This window comes from Neovison vison, chromosome 1 (genome assembly GCF_020171115.1).
Source record: "Neovison vison isolate M4711 chromosome 1, ASM_NN_V1, whole genome shotgun sequence".
Taxonomy (NCBI): Eukaryota; Metazoa; Chordata; class Mammalia; order Carnivora; family Mustelidae; genus Neogale; species Neogale vison.
In genome coordinates this window covers 167,660,480-167,682,404 of record NC_058091.1, presented here as the reverse complement: position 1 = coordinate 167,682,404, position 21,925 = coordinate 167,660,480, and the positions used below count along the sequence as shown (strand labels likewise).

The 21,925-nt window shown below is 48.9% G+C and overlaps 1 protein-coding gene across 1 annotated transcript in view; it reads right to left on the bottom strand.

Annotated features, from left to right (window-relative positions):
* Nucleotides 1–8,795: 8,795 nt before the first annotated feature.
* ADAMTS2 (ADAM metallopeptidase with thrombospondin type 1 motif 2) overlaps nt 8,796–21,925 on the bottom strand; it is a 219,276-nt gene continuing 206,146 nt past the window's right edge. The window contains exons 19-22 of the mRNA XM_044262614.1: nt 21,463–21,670; nt 19,807–19,936; nt 18,982–19,071; nt 8,796–12,234 (exon numbers count right to left, since the gene is read on the bottom strand). Of these exons, the coding sequence (XP_044118549.1) occupies nt 11,777–12,234; nt 18,982–19,071; nt 19,807–19,936; nt 21,463–21,670 (886 nt within the window). The 3' untranslated portion in view covers nt 8,796–11,776. The remainder of the gene's footprint in view (nt 12,235–18,981; nt 19,072–19,806; nt 19,937–21,462; nt 21,671–21,925) is intronic.

The window sequence follows — 21,925 nt, the reverse complement described above, 5'->3', positions numbered from 1 at the left end:
TGGCTAAATACATGTGGTAGCGTCAGACAAGGGAATATAATCTGGCAATGAAACAAAATGAAACACTGAGAAACACACGGACTGATCTCGAAAGCATTGTGTTAAGTAAGGAAGCCAGGCGCAAAGGACCACACATCATGTAGCCATTTATATGTAATGTTCAGAATCTGGCTTGGAAGGTTGGGGGAAGGGGGACTCCTGGCTATAGTGTTTCTTCTTGGGTGATGAAGATGTTCTAAAATGGACTGTGCTAATGGCTGTGCAACCCTGTAAATATAAAAACGCATCTGGTTGGACACTTTAAATGGGTGAAGTGCATGGTGTGTGAATTGTCTCAACGAAGTCATTAAAAAATCTACTGCTAATGGTTACCTGTTAATACAGATCTGCTGATCTGCAACGTCATTTTGAATATTTCATCTTTGAAAATGTACTATCAGGGGCGCCTCTGTGGCTCAGAGGGTTAAAGCCTCTGCCTTTGGCTCGGGTCATGATCCCAGCATCCTGGGATTGAGCTCCGCATCGGGCTCTCTGCTCAGCTGGGAGCCTTCTTCCCCACCACCCATCCCTCTCTGTCTGCCTCTCTGCCTACTTGTGATCTCTGTCAAATAAATTTTTAAAATCTTTTAAAAAATGTACTTCCAGGGGCACCTGGGTGGCTCAGTGGGTTAAAGCCTCTGCCTTCAGCTCAGGTCATGATCCCAGGGTCCTGGGATCGAGTCCTGCATTGGGCTCTCTGCACGGCAGAGAGTCTGCTTCCCTTCCTTTCTCTCTGCCTGCCTTTCTGCCTACTTGTGATATCTGTCAAATGAATAAATAAAATCTTTAAAAGAAAAAAAAAAGTACTTTCACATGGATAGGTATTGTTAAATTCTGATATTAGTCTACAAGCATATGAGTGGGATTGAGTATATTTACTGCTTATAAGTCATTTATAGAATTTCTTCAGATTATTCTGGGGCACCTAGTGGTTCTGTTGGTTTAGCATCTAACTCCTCATGTGGGCTCAGTTCATGATCTCAGGGTCATGAAATCGAGCGCCACATCAGGTTCTGCACCGGGCTTGGAGCTTTCTCAAGATTCTCTCTCTTTCCCTCTGGTCCCTCCCCGTCCAATCACGTGCTCTCTCTCTCTCTCAAAACAACAACAACAACAACAAAAACAACAAAAACCAAACTTAATTATCTTGATTATATTGTTATTTTGATATTTTCCCATTAGTATATCATTACATTTCAGATTAATCATTTCCAATAAGAGGATAGGTGGATGCTCCTCTATTATATTATTAAATGGATTTTGAAACATGAAAATTTCCTTTGCCCTTGCATTGAGATCCAAAAAATCCTACTAGAACTGAAGTTTATGCTCAGAATCTGTGTCTGCAGAAAATATTTATGGGAATGGAGATGGCACTTTTTGTTTTCAATTTTACTAGCACAGCATGTATATAAAGCATCTTGGCATTACTTGTGATTCAAATATTGTTATTGAAATGACTTTACAGAAGAATAAATTTGCATAGAAGGTCTGACTTGCCTTGAATTTTCAGCTGAATTTATTAAGAAATATTTATTAAGTTCACAGCAAAAGCTAATTTGTAAAGCCACCCCGTGTTTATGAACAATGGTTAAATCCTGTTCTCATTCAGGAAAATTCCATTCTCAGACTTGACTTTGAAAAATGGCAATAAGACTTTCACTACCACTAAGTCATTGAGCTGCTGCATAGCAGAGAAAGTCAGGATATTCAGCTTCTATTTCTGAAAGAGAAAATGTATGAGACTAACAATAGTTAAGTCCACAAGGGCAAATAAAGGTCACTGTTGACACTACTTGCTCAGTACAATAGGACAGACTCCAACATTTCCTGCATGAATTAGCACAGGTTTAAGTCACCTTACATTTTCACAAGCTTTGTAAATTTGTTCAACTAAGCCTTTTTCTGTGTTTCACATGTTTTATATACTTCACATGCTCAAGTCTGTTGGAGCAGTTCTTAGTGACTCCACTTTGGGTTATCCTGAACGAGTGTTTTTTTCAGTGTCTTAAAGAACATTCTTGCCTGTAGTTGTTCCTCACAGACTATTTACAGAGGCTAATTCTTCCATCATTTTAAACCCAGCATTGGCTCATCAAATAAATACCAACCAAGCAGAATCGCTAACATCTGCTGACTCATCAAAAGCCAAAGGAAATCACTTAAAATCATCGACCTTTTTTTTTTTCAATTTATTTATTTTCAGAAAAACAGTATTCATTATTTTTGCGCCACACCCAGTGCTCCATGCAATCCGTGCCCTCTAGAATACCCACCACCTGGTACCCCACCCTCCCACCCCCCCGCCAATTCAAACCCCTCAGATGGTTTTTCAGAGTCCATAGTCTCAACCTTATTTTTTAATTGATGACTGATATTGCTGTGGTGACGCTGTGGTGTCCTCAACCCTCTGAACAGCTCTTCTACTGGTACACATAAGCAAGTTTATCTTCTCTGGACATATTTCTCTGGCTGCTGTGACCAAACATTTAATTGACTTACCATCAGTAAATGGGTTTCCTTGCTTAGCTAACAAATGATCCATTCAGAAACTCACTGTGGCTTGCGGCCTCATTTTCCTAATTTTCGTATTTGTGAAGAAATGACGCTGTGATGAAATACTTCAGTTTGTATCTTCAAATATTCTCTCCATTATTTCCCTGAGAGCAGGAATGTTGGATCTTCTCTCTTTTTTTCTTGTTAGCTTGGCTACAAGTTTATCAGTTTTGTTCATATCTTTCAAAGAACCAGCTTTTGGTTCTGCTAATTTTCTTTGATTTCCTGCTTTCAATCGTATTGATTTCTGTTTCAGTTTTTATTATTTTTCTTCTGCAATCTAAGCTCATATTACTCTCTTTCTCTAGTTTCCTTAGGTAAAACTTTAGATTGTTGATTTAGATCTTTCTTTTTTCCTAATACATGCTATAATTTCCCCTGTAATCACTTCTTTTACTGCATCCCATAGATTTTGATAAGTTGTAATTTAATTTTCCCTTAGTTAAAAATACTTTCATTTTTTTCATGACACTTTTTCCTTGACAGATGCTTTATTTAGAAGTGCATTTTTGGGGGCACCGCTGAGAATGATTATCGCTATAATGAGGTCTGTCACATGTCTGTAACAATCTGCTATTCGTTGCACACATTCTTTCTTATTTTATTTTCCCTTTTTCTGCCTTCTCTTATTTTAACTGAGCATTTTATATGATTCCATTTTCTCTCCTCTCTTAGCATATCAGGTATACTTTGTTTAAAACCATTTTAGTGGTTTCCCTGGAGTTTGCAGTATCCATTTATAACTAATGCATGTCCACTTGCAAATAATACTCTGTGGCTTCACACACAGTGCAGGAAACTTAAAACAGAGTACCCTCCATCTTGCTTTCTCATCCCTTACAACTTTGCTATTATATCCATATGCTATAAACTCTCACCCCACTGCTGCTTTTATTACTTAGGACACACTGTTATCTATCAGATCAAATAAGAATAGGAAAAACACAAGACTTTATTTTACCTTTATTCTCTGCTATTCTTTTTGTTGTGAAGATCTGAATTTCTGACCTTTAACATTTTCTTTCTTTCTGAAGAACTTTTTTCAACATTTTGTGTGAGACAGGTCTACTGGTGACAGATTCCCCCAATATTTGTCTGCAAAAGTCTGTATTTCTCCTTCACTTTTAAAGGATACTTTTACTGAATACAGCATTCTAGATTGGTGGGGTTTTTCTTTTCTTTCAACACTTTAAATATTTCACTCCACTTCTTGTTTTCATGGTTTCTTGTGAGAAGTCAGATGTAAATTTTATTTTTCCTCCATAAGCAAGGGATTTCTCCCCCACTGTATCTGGTGTCAAGATTTTACTCTCTTCTGTGGTTTTTTTTTTCCAGTTCAAAGAAGATATACCTAGGTGTTAGATTTGGGGGTATTGTTCCTATTGTTGTTCTCTGAACTTTCTTGATCTGTGATTTGGTGTCTGTCATTTGATTTTGAAAAATTGAGAATAATGAAGAGAAAATTGAGAAGCTGTTAGTGCTTCAAATATTTTTTCCATTTTTTTCTTTCCTCTTCTGGTATTCCCATTATGCATATATTATACCTTTGTCTTAGATCTTCTTGATCTTAGATCTTTTGTTCCATTGATGTGCATGTGTGTGTATTTTAAAAAAAAAATTTATTGCCTAAATCCCTAAGAACAGAATTGCTAGGTCATGTGGAACATGAATGCTTAACTTTAGAGGAGGCTGTCAAACTGTTTGTCAAACCGGTGGTTCCATTTTGATTGTCAGGGACAGCGAATGTGGGCTTCCATTCCACTACGCCCTTACCAGCACTGGGTATCATCAGGGTGGTTTGTTGGTTTTGCTTATTTGTTTGTAATCATATGAACAGGTTAGTAATGTCTTGTGGTGGTTTTAAGGAGCATTTCTCCAATAACTAATAATTTTGATCATCTTTCTTATGCTCATTTGCCATCATCCCTTCTTCTTTTCTTCGTGAAGTGTCTGTCCAAATATTTGTCAATTTGGGGGGCTTCTTTGTTTAAAGCTGAGATTCATGAATTTTTTTTAATAGACTTACTTATTTATTTTTAAAGAGAGAGTGAGCACAAGCAGGAGCAGTATAGGGAGAAGGAGAGAGAATCCCAAGCAGACTCTATGCTTAGTGCAGAGCCCAATGTGGGGTTCAATCTCAAGACCCCCAGATCATGACTTGAGCTGAAACAAAGAGTCAGGCCCCCAACTGACTGCACCATCCAGGTGCCCCAATACTCAAGAGTTTTTATAAAGTCCATAAATATCTTATCAAATAAGTGATTTGCAAATATCTTACCGCAGTTACATGACTTCACTTTTTGTGTTTTCAGCAAAGCAAAGCTAATCAACTGTATTCAGATATATATGTACACAACTCTCTAGGGTGGAGGCTTTGCTAATTTCTCCTTCAGGTTATGACAACTTCTAATATACAAACCTGATTAAGTGAACTGTTACAGCTTTTTATCATTATCCTTCTCTATCCAGTAATTTTTTTCCCTGAAAATCAAAGCTAACTATGTATATAGAATTATAGCCCTTTACATTATAAACATTGTGGTTTAAATTGTTTTAGAAACAGGGAAGGAACTGTTATATTAGGGGACTTTGCCAGGAATTTAAAGGCTTTGAGTTCTATTCTTTTCTGCTACTGAGCTCAAACCTTTGTTAAAAGTGTGTCATGTTATTAGAAATGACACCTCGTCCAATTCCAACAGATAAAAATAGATACCTCTGAATTAAACATTGATAAATGGCATCCCAGAATTGTCAGATTGGATAATTCAGGCCAAACATCCTACTGAATATAACTGAACAGATTGAGGAGGAAAAACAAAACTCTTGAAAGCATCAAATAGCTAAGGGGATACTTAGAAAGCCTCAGCCAGCAGCAGGGAGTGGATCAGACTTCAGAGAGGTGAACCATAGCCACTAGGTGACTTACACAACATTATCCACCACCTCAAGCTGTCATCTGCACAACACCCCACTCAGCAACAGTGGAATATGCACCATTGCCCAACATACAAGGCCATAAAAATATCTCGATACATTTAAAAAGATTGAAATAGTGCAGAGCATGGGACTTTTGACCACAGTAAAATTAAATTAGATCAACAACAGAAAGAAAAAATTGGAAAGTACCCTAATACTTGGAAAATTTAAAAAACACCAAAGAGCCAAAGAAGAACTTATGGATGAAATTAGAAAGTATTTGGAGTGAATGAAAATGGAAATACAATGTGTCAGCTATTTTATGGAGTGCAGCTAAAATAGCACATGAGGGCAAATATATAGCTGTAAAAGCCTATATTAGAAAACAAGAAGAATCTCAAGTCAATAACCTAAGCTTTCATGTTGAGACACAGGAGGGGGGATCACTGCTTCTGGGTTACTGGATGACCTTGAGCTCTTAGGAACAAGGTGGTGTTTCTCTGGGGTCTGCGTATCCTCTGTGATGCCCACAGAGGCAGAGCTCTGTTCTTTCTAAACCCAGTGGTCAGACCTGCTCAAGTCTCAGCATCTTTCCAGGACTGACTGACCCCAGGATGGTGTGGTATGCAGCACATTCACCTACCACACAGTCACCATCCTGGATCCAAGGACGTATCTTCCCTCTGGACTGGTGATGGGGTTGTCAGTATTTGCTCTTGAGCCTGCTTCTGAATCCTTGGTCTATGATGGACAGCTCCCCAGATGCAGTCCTCAATCTCTGCAGTCAATGGGGCCTTGGACAAGTGGTGACCGTGTGCATGGGGACACATTGTAGAAAATGAAAGAAACGAAGAAGTTATATTGTGCAACCACTAACTAAAAGCTGACATAGCTCACTAACATGAGGGGTGGGGGGAGTTTCAAGACAGAAATGAATGGTGGAAATACATCTCTAAATTCCTAAAGATGAGGGAAAATGTTACCAAGAAGAAATACAATAAAAAATTTCTATGCTTCCATTAATGTGGCCTCAAAATAGTAAAATGGCTTTTTCTTTTTTAAAAAAGGGAGGTAAAAATCAATAAAGAAAAATCCACAATTGGTGAGAGGTATTAAAATAACTTTCTATCACATTAATAGAACAAGAAAACAAAAAAAATTAAGATATAAAATATTTGAATAACAAATTTGACACAATGGATATTTATAGAATACTATATCCAACAACTTGCAGTTATAAATTCTTCTCAAGTACAGGTGCAATGCTTAGAAAAACCACATCCTAGGCATAAAGCCAACTTCAACAAATTTCAGAGGGTTGAAATCTTCTAGAAAACATTTTCTGACCACAAAAAATAGCTGGAAATCTATAAAAATTCAAAACTAGAGTATCCCCTAAGTAGCATGTTTTAAAATAACTCTTAGGTCAGATAAGTCACAATGGAAGTTAGAAAATATTTGGAATGGAATGATAATAAATGTGTGAAATATCAAAACTTGTGGGGTATAGCTAATGTTGTGCTTAGAGGGAAATTGATAGCCATAAAATGCATAGAATTAAAAAGAAAAAGGTTGAAAGTCAGTGATCTAAGTGTTCACTTAAAGAACCTTAGTTGAACCAAGGCAGTGATCCCTCCGATGCACTGAGGCAGGGTCTTTGTGTATCTTTTATGTCTATTTGAGGCTAGTCCCTTGGGGGAGCCCTCACAGAGAACATTGTAGAAATCTCATTCTGAAAGGCAAAGACTTGCTGGTCCCTGTCTGTCATCTCCACTTGCCATGAGTGGATGTGAAAGCTTCTGTGTAGGAGAGTGGAGAGTATAAGAAAAGACCTTTTAGGACGTCTGCATGACTTGGGGTAGGCATAGAAATATTTGGATATAAAATCATGGGAATATGGCTTAGAAGCATCTAAACTCAAGACAGTGAAGAAACAGTGTGGGGTCATGAAGTGCAGGGGGACTGACCACATGGCCTCTTGACTGGAGTGTATTATGTTCCCCTGGGCTAAGGATGCATAGTAGGGCATAAACCATTGACTAAGACCATGCATGGCTGCTCAGTGCCTGGGAGTCAAGGGCTGACATGGTGTGTGGAGAAGGGAGTGGTTGCCAATGTAATGTGATCATTTTCTCCTCCCAACCCATTAATCAGCATCCTTCAGAAAGCACAGATGGTCTGCCATTCCTTCTATACCTTTGCAAGTTCAGTCAGTTCTGCTCACACAGCTGCACCATTCCCCACTCCACACACTCCTAATACACACACTCACATCCATCCCAAGTTCCTCTCCTTCACTATAAAGGACTAACTGCACTATAACAATGGAGTCAACACAAGTTACAGTGAAAAACAGGATAAGAAATTCTACACATTCCAAAGCCACCTCCAACCTCAGAACAAATTCATAAGATTCCTCCCTGTCCCCAGCGCTGTGCACACATGGTCTGTCTGCCTCCTTTGAGGCTGGGGGCAAGGAAATCTCCTTTTTCAACCTCCCTCCCTCCCTCCTGTCCCCCTAACACCTGCAAACATCAAAGAGGGCCAGAGAGAATGGGCTTGTCTTTAAAAGTGGAATACTGATGGGGGGGTGCGGTTTACCACATTTAGCAAATAAACACATAGGACTCTCAGTTAAATTTGAATTCCAAAGAAACAATAGTTTTTTAGTATAAGTGTGTCCCCAGTATTTTTAAAGAGATACAGTGAGAGTGAGTGGTAGAGAGGAGCGGAGGGAGAGGAAGAGAACCTCAAGCAGGCTCCATGTCCAGCATGGAGCCCCACACAGGGCTCGATCCCACAAGCTTGAGATCATGACTTGAGCTGAAATCAAGAGTTGGATGCTCAACCAGCTGAGGTGTCCCAAGTGTGTCCTAATTTTATACTAAAACATTATTTGTTGTTTCTCTGAAATTCAAATTTAACTCAGCATCTAGCAATTTTTCTGGGAACCCTAATTCTAGGAGAGAAGAGCTCATAATCAGGGGTCATATAGGAGAGAAGTCAAGAGTCAGGGGATTCTTCATCTTCTCTCACAACTAAAGGTTTACTTGGAAGCTACGGGCTAGTGGTACCTCCTGGACAGGGAGCTGGGAGAGGGACCTGTCCTTCTGGGCACCCCTGGTCTTCCCCAGGATCCTGACTTGAGCAGCCGTGTCTCGGTGCCCCCTGATGTCACCCATGCCCACCCCTTGGCCTTGGGAAGGCAGCACATCCTTCCATCTGGCCCAGTTCAGGCTGCGGACAGGGGGTAGCGTACTCAACGTAACACACAAACACAGGCATGATGTGCAAAAACACAAACATTTTGACTTTAATAAGTTATAAAATCAAGAAGCCAATTTTTTCTATACAGAAAACAAATGTGTCGATGGCTGTGATCAGTGAGATAAAATGCTGTGATTTGAGTTCAGCACCATGATGATTCCTGTGGCGGCTGCCTGGCATTTGGCGGAACAGAGTCCTCAGGCTTCATCTCATAGGAGTGTTACTGAGCACCATTTATAGACGCCAAACAACCAACCTTAAAATACAAACAGAAGGCTTATATGGGAAATTCCATGGGTTTTCCAAAAGGAGCAGATCAGAGAGCCAGGTCCCCAATCCCAGCAGAAGTCTCCCCACAGACGCAATTTTCTGGAGCCACAGACAGAGAGCTCTGAGTCTCCAAGTGGTGCTCCAGAACCTCAGCTAGAAAACCGCCTTGGCCTTCAGTCTGTAGGGGTCTCCAGACATGGACACCAGCTCTGGAAGTTCAGGACTGTTGCTAAGCTGACTCTCCCACCAGTTCCAAGCTCAGTGGGGAGTAGGAGTCTCTCAGAGTCTGGTAAACCCTGTGTTCCTTAGATAGAGAAACCTCGGAGGACTGTCCGGTTCCGGAGAACTGTGTGTGTATATGGTCCCAGGCACTGAGTATGACCTATGGGACAGTGGGCATGCTGGACTACAACTCCCAGAGGGAATCTCTTTCCTTCCAAAAGAAGACCAGTAACCCCTGTGTCCCAGCTGGGGCCTTTCCCTGAAGCCTTCCAGTCCCCAAGGCATGCAGCCCTGCTTCACCGGAATCTGGGAATAGAGTGTTCCCATCCTGAGGCCACCAGGCTGGGTAAACTAAGTAACGCTCTCTGGGTAGGGTTAGCCACCCTGAGCTTTCTGCATCCCAAGACAGACCCAAGCAAGAACTGCCCAGTCCTTCAGCCCATGAATAGCACCAGCAGCCATAGCTTCAACCAGTCGGGGAAAGGCGAGGCATCCATTTCCTGATCAGAGAGAGACAGGATTGCAAAAGTGCTGTAGATCACATCTGTTATAGAAGTGATACTATGAGAGATAGAAAATGTTTTCTCCAGTTTGCTACTTAGGAGCCAGCAAGCTCCCTTGAGACACCAGGACATGAGTGAGTGGGACACGGTGACAGAGGGGAGGGGGGCCGGTGGGCCAGGCAGGGGTGACAGGCATCTAGTTATCACCCAGTGGGGAGGTTAAACATCATCCCAGATAGCGTTCTCACTGTTCCTACACCCTCACTTTGTCCCCTAGATCACACACAGACACACACCCACATGCATGCAGAGATCAGACATACATACTGGGCACTTCAGACTCAGTATAAAGTAGCCATCATGGTATTATCCTGAACCTCAGTGTTCCCATCCATAGAATGGGAACCAAACACAGAGTTCTCTCAAAACCTATGACTGGTGAGAATACGAAGGCTCTAGAACTTTCCTAGACACAGAAAACTTAAGAATTACATGTGAGGCCAGGCCCAGCTAAGCAGCTGAAGTGCTTCTGGGTCTTATAACTTGGGGAAGTTGAGGCTACATGTTCACAAAATATCCATGCAGGGAGGGGTGAAAATAGACCACCATCTTCCTGTCCACCCCCTCCCTTCCCTTTTCTCTCTCATTCACATCTTGCTCACAAAACACCACTCTGCCAAAAACAGAAGTTGTAAAAGTTTGGGAATGGCCAAAAATAAAGCAGGTTCTCCCCACCTCCCACCCTGTGCTTCTCATCAGAGGTCAGATTTCCACAGGTCCCTGCTGGGACTTCCAAGGCACAGAAGGGGGCTCCACAGGGCTAGATGGGGCAGGGCCACCCCCACAAGCAAAGCTGTCTTCAGAAGCCAACCTGAGCCCATAGAGCCCCATCTCAGAACCCCAAGCATGGCCACCATGGTGGCAGCACCTCCAGCCCCTGACTGGGAGTCTTGGGCCTTGCATGTGGGCCAGGGTTCTCGGAGACAAGAGAGGAGTGGGAATGCCTGGAGTGCACCCTGCTATCTTCTCCTTGTGGAGGAAACGTGGCCCACTGTTTAGATCTATCAAGTCCCAATACCTTCCCGGGAAGGAGCAGACAGCTTCACAGCTAAGTGTGGGCTGAGTCAACACTGGGCAAGAGCACCAAATGGGCCAGTTGGCTTTCCTGAAGTCCTTTCTCCGAGTGGCTGTATCCAGCCAGGCCCAGAGACCAGAGGCTTGCAGTCTGGGGGCTCTAGACACTAAAAGACCTTCCAGATCCCCCTGACATATTCTGAGCTGAAGTTTAAGGATTGAGGATTTTGCAGGCAAAGCTAGACTATACTGAAAGCACATGAACTGGCATTGGGGCCAGCTCCCCCAGAGGCAGCAAGGGCTGGAGCCCACAAGCAGCTCTAGCAGGGTATATCTCTCAGGTCGGTTGCAGTCCCCAGTGGGCCACCATGCTCATCCCCACCTCCTGCCTGGCCCTTGGACTCACTGGCATTCAACTTCACGGCCTCCTCCCATTGTGCTCATCTTAATGACGGGTTGATCAGCAGATAAATCACTGTTCCTCCTAGGAGTACCCATGGGGCTCGTGCCTCCGTCTGGGGATGGATAGGAAATGTCCCGCAGCTCCAGAAGTGTTGGTCACCGCCAAGGAAAGAAGATGCCCTATCACTGCTCAGGAACTTGGGGACACGTGTCTCCTCTCTCTGACTTAGCCTCTTGCCCCCACTCCCACTGATGGCGATCGTAGAACTGCTATATTCCTCTCCCTCCCACACCTGGTCCCAGCGCAGGACTTAGAACATGCGGGAGCTGGGAAACAAACACACGTGCGAAGCTGGCTGCCACATGCTCACGACCATAGGCATAGATGTTTATGTCCTTCTCCCTCTCTGTTTTCTCGAAACCCTTTTGGAATCAGAAATTTTTCCTTCAACTCCACGATTTGCCATCCCATGGAATATATATATAAGCAAGGGGAAAAAATGCTATGGATGCTATCTTTCCATTTATTAGAACTTCCCGAGCATCTCTTTCTTCCTCATCTCATCAATGAGCTCTTGGATTCTCTGGTTTCTGGTCTTCTCGTACGGGCTCGGTCGTCGTGGGATCAGGTTGGGCGGCTGGACCTCCTCGTCCAGGCCGCCGATTTTGTAGGGCATGTCGACAGCGTTGGTGTCTGGGTGGTCCTCGGTGCTGTTGGTGCTGGAGGCATTGAGGGGCGCCTGTGGGGGTGTGCCTGGCACAGGGTGCGCCTCCATGATGAGGGTAGGCACCGGGAGGGTGGGCATGAGCTCTTCAATGTCGTTGAGCTTCCTGGGCGGGGGCTCGGCCCTGTTGTCCACCTCGGTGAGGTTGTCGTGCAGGTTACAAGACTGGCAGCACAGCTTTTGGTAGCCAGGGATGGAGCAATAGCGAGACAAGACTTCCATCCTACAGAACATTGACTTGTCACCTTGGCAGCGGCCCTCTGAAAGAGAAAAGTGGCACAAATAACCAAAGGACAGGGTAAGCGGGGGGAACCTGGTCCCCCCCCAGGAAGCAGGAAGAGGCGTGTGGAAAAGCCCAGAGATGGCACAGCGGCAAAGCGAGCTCACGCAGAAAGTCTGTGTGGTTCTGACATCAGAGCAGCCCCGGAGCACAGTGCTGCCACACAAGCTGTGAGCAATACTCCCCACCTCTAGGCAGGCCCCTGGGGTTTTCTGTCTCTCTCAAAGTCTGAGACATAGGTGTGTCTGTTCTTACGGAGTGTTTCCAACTTGTCTTAAAGAATGGGACTTTGTCCGATTCCTATTTGATATCCCAGTGGTAACCCTCCTGTGACGCAGTTCGGCCCTATAATGACCTCTAAGCAGTAACGATAACAAAACAATCTGAGGGAACTGATTTCAAGAACCTGATAGAACACATCCCAGAGCTTTGGTGGTGGCCTCACCACGTTCCCCCATAGTATCTTCCCATCCTCACCTGAAATTTTCTGGGCTTGTTTCCCCTTGCCTCGACCTCTTGCATGGGCTCGCCACACTGAACTCCTGGCCAGCCCCCCACAAACTGCTCCCCAACCTGGTGCCCTCCAGCAGGCTCCTCTCCCTCCCCTCTCCTTCTGGTCCAAGAGGCTGGACCCCTGCCGTATGGCCTACATGGCTCCCCGGAGAGACCGGTATCTGGTCGCACAGTTGCCTTCCTCCGGACCCAGCTCGAGCTCTGTTTGCGGCTGTATCAAAGCAGACCCTTGAACTCCATGGGGTTGGGGGGGTACCAACCTCCTGCACAGTTGATCATATCTAACTTTTGACTCCTCCCAAACTTAACTACCAATAGTCTACTTGGCCAGGAAGACTTACCAATCGCATAAACAGTTAATGCAGATTTTGTATGGTATATGTATTATCCACTGTATTCTTATAATAAAGTGAGCTAGACAAGAGAAAATGTTATTAAGAAGATCGTAAGGGAGTATCGCGCTGTATTTGTTAAAAGAATCCCATGTGTATATGGGCCGGTGTAGTTCAGACCTGTGTGGTTCAAGGTCAACTATAGTCCCGCCCACCCAACCCTGTTGTTCTTACTCTCCTTCCCTGTCTTCTTCCTGAGTTTGCTACCCTCCTCCCTGCTCCGCCCCCCCCACCTCATCCCACACACAACACAAAAACAGAGGACTTACAAGAATTCACTTGACAGGAGAGAATAAGTCACGAGCTAGCACAACAGGGATGTCGGATCCCTGATAAGTTCCCAATGGCCAGCATCACTGGGCATCCCCTGCCTACTGTGTCTCTGCTCAGACACCTTCTGCTGTCCCAGCGAAGACCTCAAACCTTTCCCTCCCTCTCCTTCTGCGACCTCCACTCCTCCCGAAGGGAAGTAAGGATTAAGGTGAGAAGGAAGTGGCAGCCAGTGGTGGAAGCCACCTCTGATGCAGTTATGCTGTGCGCCAATGTGGGGTGTGGTCCACAGTCTCGCCTGCAGCTCTGCTCACCCACAGAAACTTCTCGCGGCAACGAGCAGGTCTCCTCCCATTCAGGAGGTTCTGATGGTGCCCACTGCCTGCCCACCACTTCAGGCTGCAGTCTGCCTTCCTAGGCTGGTGGCCCCCTTGGTTAGACACTGACCCCAACCCCTGGAGCTTCAGACTCTCGGAGACAGCTGCCTACTAGACAGACTCCTGAGCCCTGTGGTTCCCAATGTGCCTGAGACTCCGCTTCTCTGGTGTAAGCCCAGGGTCTCTGTTGGACCACTTGTCTTGGAGAATGAGCTCTCCAGCACACAAGCCAAATCCCAGGCAACCCCCAACCCCGTTTATTCACCCCTAAGTCCATCAGTATCTCCTGCTAGACACTCTTGGTATGTCTGTTTTTCCCTCTCTTGCCCTCCATGGGGTCAAACTGCTTTGCTTCTTGTCTCCACCATGCTAAGAGCCTCCTTTCCACCTGCCTTTCTCAATTCTTTCTCTTTTTGTCCACTATCCTGCTCCAGTCAGAATGCTGTTTTTCAACTGAAGATATGACCATGTAACTGTCTTGACTGAAGTCCCTGTGTTGTATCTTGTTTTCGGGGTGAGGACCTATCCCCTTCAACTCCCTAGGTTCACTCAGGCCTTAGACCCCCCTACCTTATACTGTGCTCCCTCCAACCTCAGGACCTTTGCACATACCATGCCCACTTCCTCTGTCTTTCTTTAGTTGCTCTCATCTCCTTCTCCAGGCTCACTGAACCCTGTCTTCAGGCAAGCATTGCCTATCCTCCTATGGGAGGCCCTCCCATTCCCAGCACTCTGTCCCAGCTGGCAAGTTCACACTTAATTGCCAGATAAGATTGCCTGACCTACAAACCAGGTGCAGTAGTCCTGTTTGAAGCTCGGGGGTGCTCAGAGCCCCATCTGCTCCCTTCCCCAGTTCCTGGCCCTTCTCCCCTTCATGGAAGCCACCAGGTGAGCTGTGTGAAAACCACTGAGGCCTAGGTCTCAACAAGACAAGCATGGAGCCTGGGCTGGCAGTGCTGCAGGGAATGGGACCACTCCTGCTACAACAGAGGCCTCCCATCACCTGTGCCTTCTCCTTCAGACAAACACCAAGACTGTTTGTAAACTTCTCCCTCACTTCTCTCCCCCAGGCTGGGACCCTGGGAACCAGGCAGCCTGTCAGCAGAGGGCAGGGGTCAGCTGATGGTGTCTGTAGGCCAAGTCTGCACCTCCACCTGGTTTTGTAAAGAAGGTTTAACTGTTACCATCTGGCACTTTACAGAAAGCTTGCAGACCTGTGGTCAGGTGCCCGGTGGTGTCCCAGTGCCCAGGCCAGAGCCTGACACAGAGAGCACTCGACAAATGTTCCTGAAAACATGGGCGAGTCGGGGCAAAGAGTCCATCTTCCTGCCACAGGTAGGTGACAGCTGGGGGGGCCGGGCCCAGGTTCCTTTGATCAGTAGCTACATTGCTTTACGTTCTTAAAAGTGAGAATGAATAAATGAGTGAATGAATGAGTAATTAAGAAAGCTACGGGCCAAGAGCTTGGCTATGCTATTATCGGCCTAGACCAATTTCAAAATCATTATTCCCAACCATTCTTAAGGACACCAATAGCTGGGTATTTTTTTTTTTAAAGATTATATGTATTTATTTGACAGAGAGAAATCACAAGTAGATGGAGAGGCAGGCAGAGAGAGAGGGAAGCAAGCTCCCTGCTGAGCAGAGAGCCCGATGCGGGACTCGATCCCAGGACCCTGAGATCATGACCCGAGCCGAATGCAGTGGCTTAACCCACTGAGCCACCCAGGCGCCCCAATAGCTGGGTATTTTTAAGTCTTATCGCCAAGCAGAGAACCCTCCGAGAGGATAGGAATTCCACTACCAAGGGGCCCATCGCATATCTGGAGGCAGCAGCTGGTGGAGGGTCCCTACACCCAGAGAAAAATCCCATTTTCCTGGTACCTGATCTTCAGCTGTTCCCAGTAGCAATGACATAGCAAGACCTACTGCCTTCCAGCGAACAACAAGCCACTGAGACCAAACCCATTCTCATAAATTGAAGCCATTCCTGAGCCCTTCCCACCATCTCGGCTCTAGCCAAATACCGCCCGTGTTCTGTTTTGCCCACTAGCTTCCTCCTTTAAATGAATTCCTTTTTTCTTTTTAAGCTTAAAGTTTATTTTAGAAGAAAACTTTCCACTACCACAGTTCATGGGAAAGAAGCGGCGGTCAATGAAGACAACCCTAACCGGGAACGCGAAGACAAGTTTTAAGTCGCCATTTAACCCCTACAACTCCAGAAAAACCACCCTGCCTGCAAGGCTCTAAGCTGCAGAGAAGCAAGCTAGCATGAGGGAGATCACGGCATCCCTACCCTGGTGGGCCTCCTCTCCAGGTGCCATGAAGGGGACAGGGAACTGGGGGACGGGGGGCTGCTCAGGGGAGCTCAGGTCATGTTTATTGCACCACCTAAAACCGCCCTGTCTCCCACGCTTTGGGAAGGCTGGGATGGGGAGAACCTGGTTCTCTGCTTCCTCAATTGAGCCTCACGCAGGATTTCACCACCCAAAGGCTGGGCGACAGGATAAGGAAGCGTGGGACCCCCACTGGCCCGTGGCCTGGTGCACCCAGCTGTCCCTGGGGTGAGCCACTTCTGCAGGGGTTCCTTCTGATCCATTGGGCAGGGACACTGCATGGGTGCAAATCTGTCAGGGGAAGCTGTTTGGGTCTCCTGTGTCTCCTTCCAATGACCAGAGCTCTGGGCTGGGTTCTGTGACCCCATACTTCCAGGCTGGCAACTAGGGTCTGGCCCTGTGCCCTGAAGCCTGTCTCTGTGGTGCTCCTCCCTGGCACAGGATCCCCTTCATAGGAAAGGCAGGAGGGAGAAGCCCACTGGCGGGAGGGCCCTGTCGGCCCCCGGCCCGCTGCCGGGTCCTGGTCAGTGAGGTGAGCAGGCCCCATGGCTTCTGAGATGAGGCCTCAGGAGACACAGGCAGGCACCACTGAGCACACGCTCATGCAAATGCATAGGCCAGGTGCCCACAGCCACTGCTGCCGTGCCCTCGTCCTGACCTGGACCCTGGACCTGGACCAGGTGGGCACCTCTTTCCCCCAGAACAGATCATCTCAGGTTGACAGCTGTGCCAGCATCCAGGGTGGTGGCCCGATGGTGGCTCAGCGCAGTGACCTGGACCAGCACCGTCAGGCCTCTGACCCCACATTCCCACTCCACTGATCCCAGAGAGGGGGAGAGACTCACCCCTCAGGCCCTCTCCCTGATGGTGAAACCTCCATTTGTGAGAAGAGAACCCAGACGGTCCCACGAGGGGCTCGTTCAGCAGGAATAATTCAGAAGTCAAAGTCATGGTGGAGTGTCTCCACAGGCTGCTGTCACGTTTTGAAAAATGACCGGAGTGGGGGAGGGGCCTAGATATCCACGTTGGGCAGGGGTGGGGGGTGGCAGTCATTTGAAGCAGAAGCCCAGCCCCTAATGTAACAGAAGGGTCCCCGCAGCAGCTCGGCAGCGCTGCCAGCCGCGAGGTGAAGAGAAGGAGCCAGCCCGGGCCAAACCCGAGCACCCAGTTTCACGGAACTTTTATTGACTTTATTTGTGGGATGCATGACAGGAAGTCTTTCCATCGTTAGTGAGGAGAAAAGGTCATTTCCACAGTCACTTTGGCACACACTAACGTTGTCTCATAAAAAAACCAGAAAAGCGACGACAATGGAACCTAGGTATTACGTCATTGGATACATACAAAACACTAATAAAATATCCCTGATAAACCAAAGTGCATATAGACAGACAGCACGATGCCCAGGACCGTACCGCACCTTCCCAGAGGCAGAGTCACTCGCGTGGCCTAGTCAAAGTTGGAAGTTAACAGTCGTGAGAATTAGTACGCGTTACACACCAAGTATGTACATAACAGTAGTCAGAGCCGGGGAGGAGGCGGCGGGGTGCGGTTAGCAGATGGTGGGGCAGGGTGGGGATTGGGGTGCGACGCAGGGGCCCGGGGCACGTGGGGCGGGGGGAGGCCGGTGCGCTGCCCTCTGTGTAAGGCAGCACCCGGGAGGGGGCTCAGCAAACAGTCAGCGCCAACTGGCTGCACGGCCTCAGAGGGGGTCTCCACTCAGCAGAGCAGAGCCAGCTGGAGCCAGCACGCCCAGGGCTCCCCCTGCACAGGCCCCTGGCTACGAGAAACCGTGGATGAGCTGGGCGGCCTCCACCTGGGCTGGTGCTGCCTGCCTCCTACCGGGATCACGACCCCGCTCTGAAGCTGGAGTTAGCAGCCAACTCTGTTACCTTTCAACTTTAAGGCATTTTCTACATAGTTTTATCTAAGCAAAAAATCAATAAAAATTGAGGTAATTCTGTAGTTGTTCACACTGGTAGGTGGCCGCATCCACATCAGACAGTCTCTCTCTCAATCTCTCACTCTCTCACCTCCATGGATGGGGTCATGTGCACACGATGAGAAAAGGCCATTGGAGCTAATGGACAGAGAGTGAAGTGGCGGTGTGTCCCCATGTCCCACTGGAGGGACATGTTCCCTGCCACCTCCATGTGACCCAAACCCCCCAAGGGGATGGGGCACGGGGGACAAGGGCTGTGGAAGTTGGACACAAAGGCCACAGGAAGCAGGCCACAGTCGCACGAGTCAGGAGGACACACTGAGCACAGGGTCAGCAGCAGCAGCAACAGCAGGGACCGCCGGGGAGCCCCGACATACCCATGAAATCTTGGGGCTGGGCCACCCGGCATGGCGGCACAACACTGTGTGCCCCAGACCCCTTCTGGCCTCACGCCTCGCTGGTGGGCAGTGTCTGAAAGGGGACTGGTGGGTTTCCCCCTTGACTTCCAACCTGCAGCTCCAGCTTGGAGGGGTGTGGCCCCGAGAGGTGGTCACCAAGCGGTCACATGTGCACTCTGGCCTCCGGCCCCTCCAGCACCAAGACAGATCTTTGCCCCTTTACACGCCATCACCAGCCAGGTCCTGGCCCCCTACAAGAGGCCAGTGCCCTGGGGCCATGCCTCGGCGAGGCGAGCCCTCCCAGCCAGGCAGCCAGGGTGGCTCCAAAGGAGACGGCCTAGCACAGAGGCCCAGGAGAAATCAGATTGAACCGAGAGAGCGCTCAGGAAGAGTCAGGGAAGTTTTCCATAGAAGGAGAGGAGGGGAGCCCACGGCAAGCTCCACAGGGCGCAGGGCATGCACTGGAGGGCAGAGGCAGAGTTATAAACGGGCCGGTTACTTGACGAGGTCTTCTGGACTGGTGAGTCGGGGTCTGGGCGAGACAGCCACTGAACCACGTAGCTCTTCTTGGAAGGATCGGAGATGTTTCCTAGAGGGGAAAGGAGGGGATGTGGCTCCTGAGGCCCCACACTGGGCCAGCACCCACCACCCCAGGCATGCAGGATCAGCAGGAGGGCTCTGACTCCCCCATGTGGCGTTTGAGGACCCTTGGGACAGAGAGGCCCTGGCGGTCCAGGCCACCTCCTGCCTCTCTCCCACCTCACACCAGGCCTCCTGGGTCTCAGCTACTCACTACCCAGGACCCCACCCTGCCTGCTCCCCAGCAACATAGGGAGCAAGTGAATCCCAGCTGTGGCCCTCTGCCTGGCTGGGTGGGCACATCTGACCTCCCTGAATTCCCTCCTTTGTAGATGGGATTCACAGTGGGGTCTACATCTTGAGCTTTTTCTAGAACCAAAAGTGTTTGCATGCAGACAGTGCTCTGGTTGCTCTCCTCAGAGGGCACTAGGCACCCCCTCCTTGCATGGGTACCCCAACTCACACAGGCACCCCCTTCTTGCATGGACCTGGGTGCCTCATCTGGCAGAGCCCCACTGGGTCAGGAGGTGGTGGTCACGTGGTCACCATGAATCTGCTTCTGTCTCCCAAACCACTGAGGAGTGGCCAGGAAGGCAGTCAGGGATGAGTTCTTCCAATTTCTGACTACAGAAAGATCAGCCCTTAGTGCCTTCCTCCAGGTCACAGATGCTGAGTCCAGACCAGTCCTCCTCACCCGGGCCCGCTGTACACTGGGGTCTGGGACTGGGGGCAGCAGGAGGCTTACGGGGACAGGGGCCCAGCCTGCAGATTCTGGCTGTCTCAGGCCGCTCCTCCCGGCAGATCCCGAAGCTGTCATCTGCAGTTCGGCACAGCACGGGCCGCTCCTGAGTGCCATTGCCACAGGTCACTGAGCACTGCAGGTAGAGAGTCACGAGTCAGGGCCCGCCTCCCTGGTCAGCTGGGCCCAAAAGAGTTCCCCACACATGTGACCTGATAACACGTGGAAGGTGGTGGAGGGCAGAGGGTAGAGTATGAGCTAGAGGCCAGTGTTGCCTTGCCCAGCCTTGAGTGGCTGCCCCAACCTCCTAAGTCTCTGAAGTCGGGGACACATGGGCCTATCTCTGTGAGTTACTATGAGTTAGAGCAAATGTACAGAGCCTGACACTTCCAGGTTCTCAACAGGCATCTCCCTCTCTGGCTGAAGGAAGCCCACCCAGGACACGAAGAGCCTCTTGTACGCTAGGGGCTACTGGGAATGCTCTGATGGAGACCAGGAGTTGTGGCAGAGGACTCCTGGACACAAGGGCCTGTGCTACCAACCCCCTCATTGGCCCCTCCAGCCTGGCATCCCCTCCACCTCACTGCATGAGGACAGGCTCAAAGCCATCACACCCACGCTCCCGGCTTGGCTCCCAGTTCAGACCAGGCCCACTGGGAGAATGCCCCAGTCCTCACCTTACACGGTGCAGGAAATGGTGGACTTGGCAGTCCCCAGGCTTCTCAAACCTTACAGAGCCCCAAAGAAGGCCTGCTTTCAGGACCAAGATTTGGGAAGCTCCTGGGGACCATGCTCGTAGGATGTTCTGTCTGCGGAGAGCGTTTCTGCATACCTAAGGCCCCGAGTCACATCGCACCAGTCTGTCCAGTTAGTTTGTACCAACAGTGTGTTTGACAGTGAGCACTTGCTCTCCCACCTGGGGGGCCTAGAGCTTGGATAACCAGAGTCAGGCACACACGGAAGCCCCTGGACACCCAGTCCCACGGGGCTCCCCTGGCTGGCAGCATTTCATGCATGCCATCCCACGCTGCTGCTGAGAGAACCAAGTGTGCCCTGGGAGACCACCAGAAGGGGACACCTGGAAGCTTGTGCGTGGCTTCCTCTGGGCTTGACCATGCACCTTCCCCTTTTGCTGATTCTACCCTGTGATTTGCTGAAATGCACTATAACTGTGGGTATGATGACGTCTGAGTCCTGTGAGTCCTTCCGGTGAATCACTGAGCCCGAGGCTCGTCTTGAGGACCCTGACCCACCAGGCCTGTGAGCTGGGTGTCAGTACTCATGTCAGCTTAGCCCTGGCCCTGGACTGCTGCTCCAGCCCCTGAGACCAGCCTCACTATTCTTTCCAGCCCCGGTCCAAGTCCTCCCTGCCCCATGTTCCCTCCTACCAGCTTGGTCTTCCAGACCACCCCTCTGCCCCCGTTCTCCCAGGACTCTAAGCTCCTATAGCACATGGCAGCCTCTGCCCTGTAGTGCAAACACCCATTCCAGTCAGTTTCTCGACAGAGCATGGACCGTGTGGCCTCCACCGTGCCCTGAGACCCACGGGATGTGGTCTGGGCCAAGAACTGCATCCAGACCTACGTGGAGCGCTCTGACCCCCTCAGTCCTGCCCAAGCTGGGTTTGGGGGCTGAGGATGCGAGGCCAGGGGGCCCTCTCACCTGGGACCAGGGTCCAGCCCGCCATCGCCCAGGGCAGAGCTCACGGTTGCAGGCCCGACGGCCCTCGGGCCGGGCGTCATTGCAATGTTTGGTGTGCACGGAGCGGGTGGTGTTGTTGTGCAGGGGCTGTACGCAGCGCACAGAGCGAGCTTGCGTGCCCATCCGCCCGCAACTCTGACTGCAAGGCTCCCATTCACCTGTGACCCACCTGTGGGGGCAGAGCAATAGGTCAGTCCCCTTGGAGAGCTGGCTGGGCTGTGGCCCAGGGGTGCAGAGAGAAGGCAGCCTGCCTCCCCGGGGCATCTTCCCCTTTATCAGAAAGACAGCCTAGAGCCCGACAGGGGCTCTGACTGAGATCTAGCAGGTGACACAGCTGCAGGCCCTGCTGGGGCCAGGTGGGGGCATGGAGAGCCCTGGTTATCTGTCCCTTCTCAGGCTCCTGGCTCTGCCTTCTGCCTTCCAT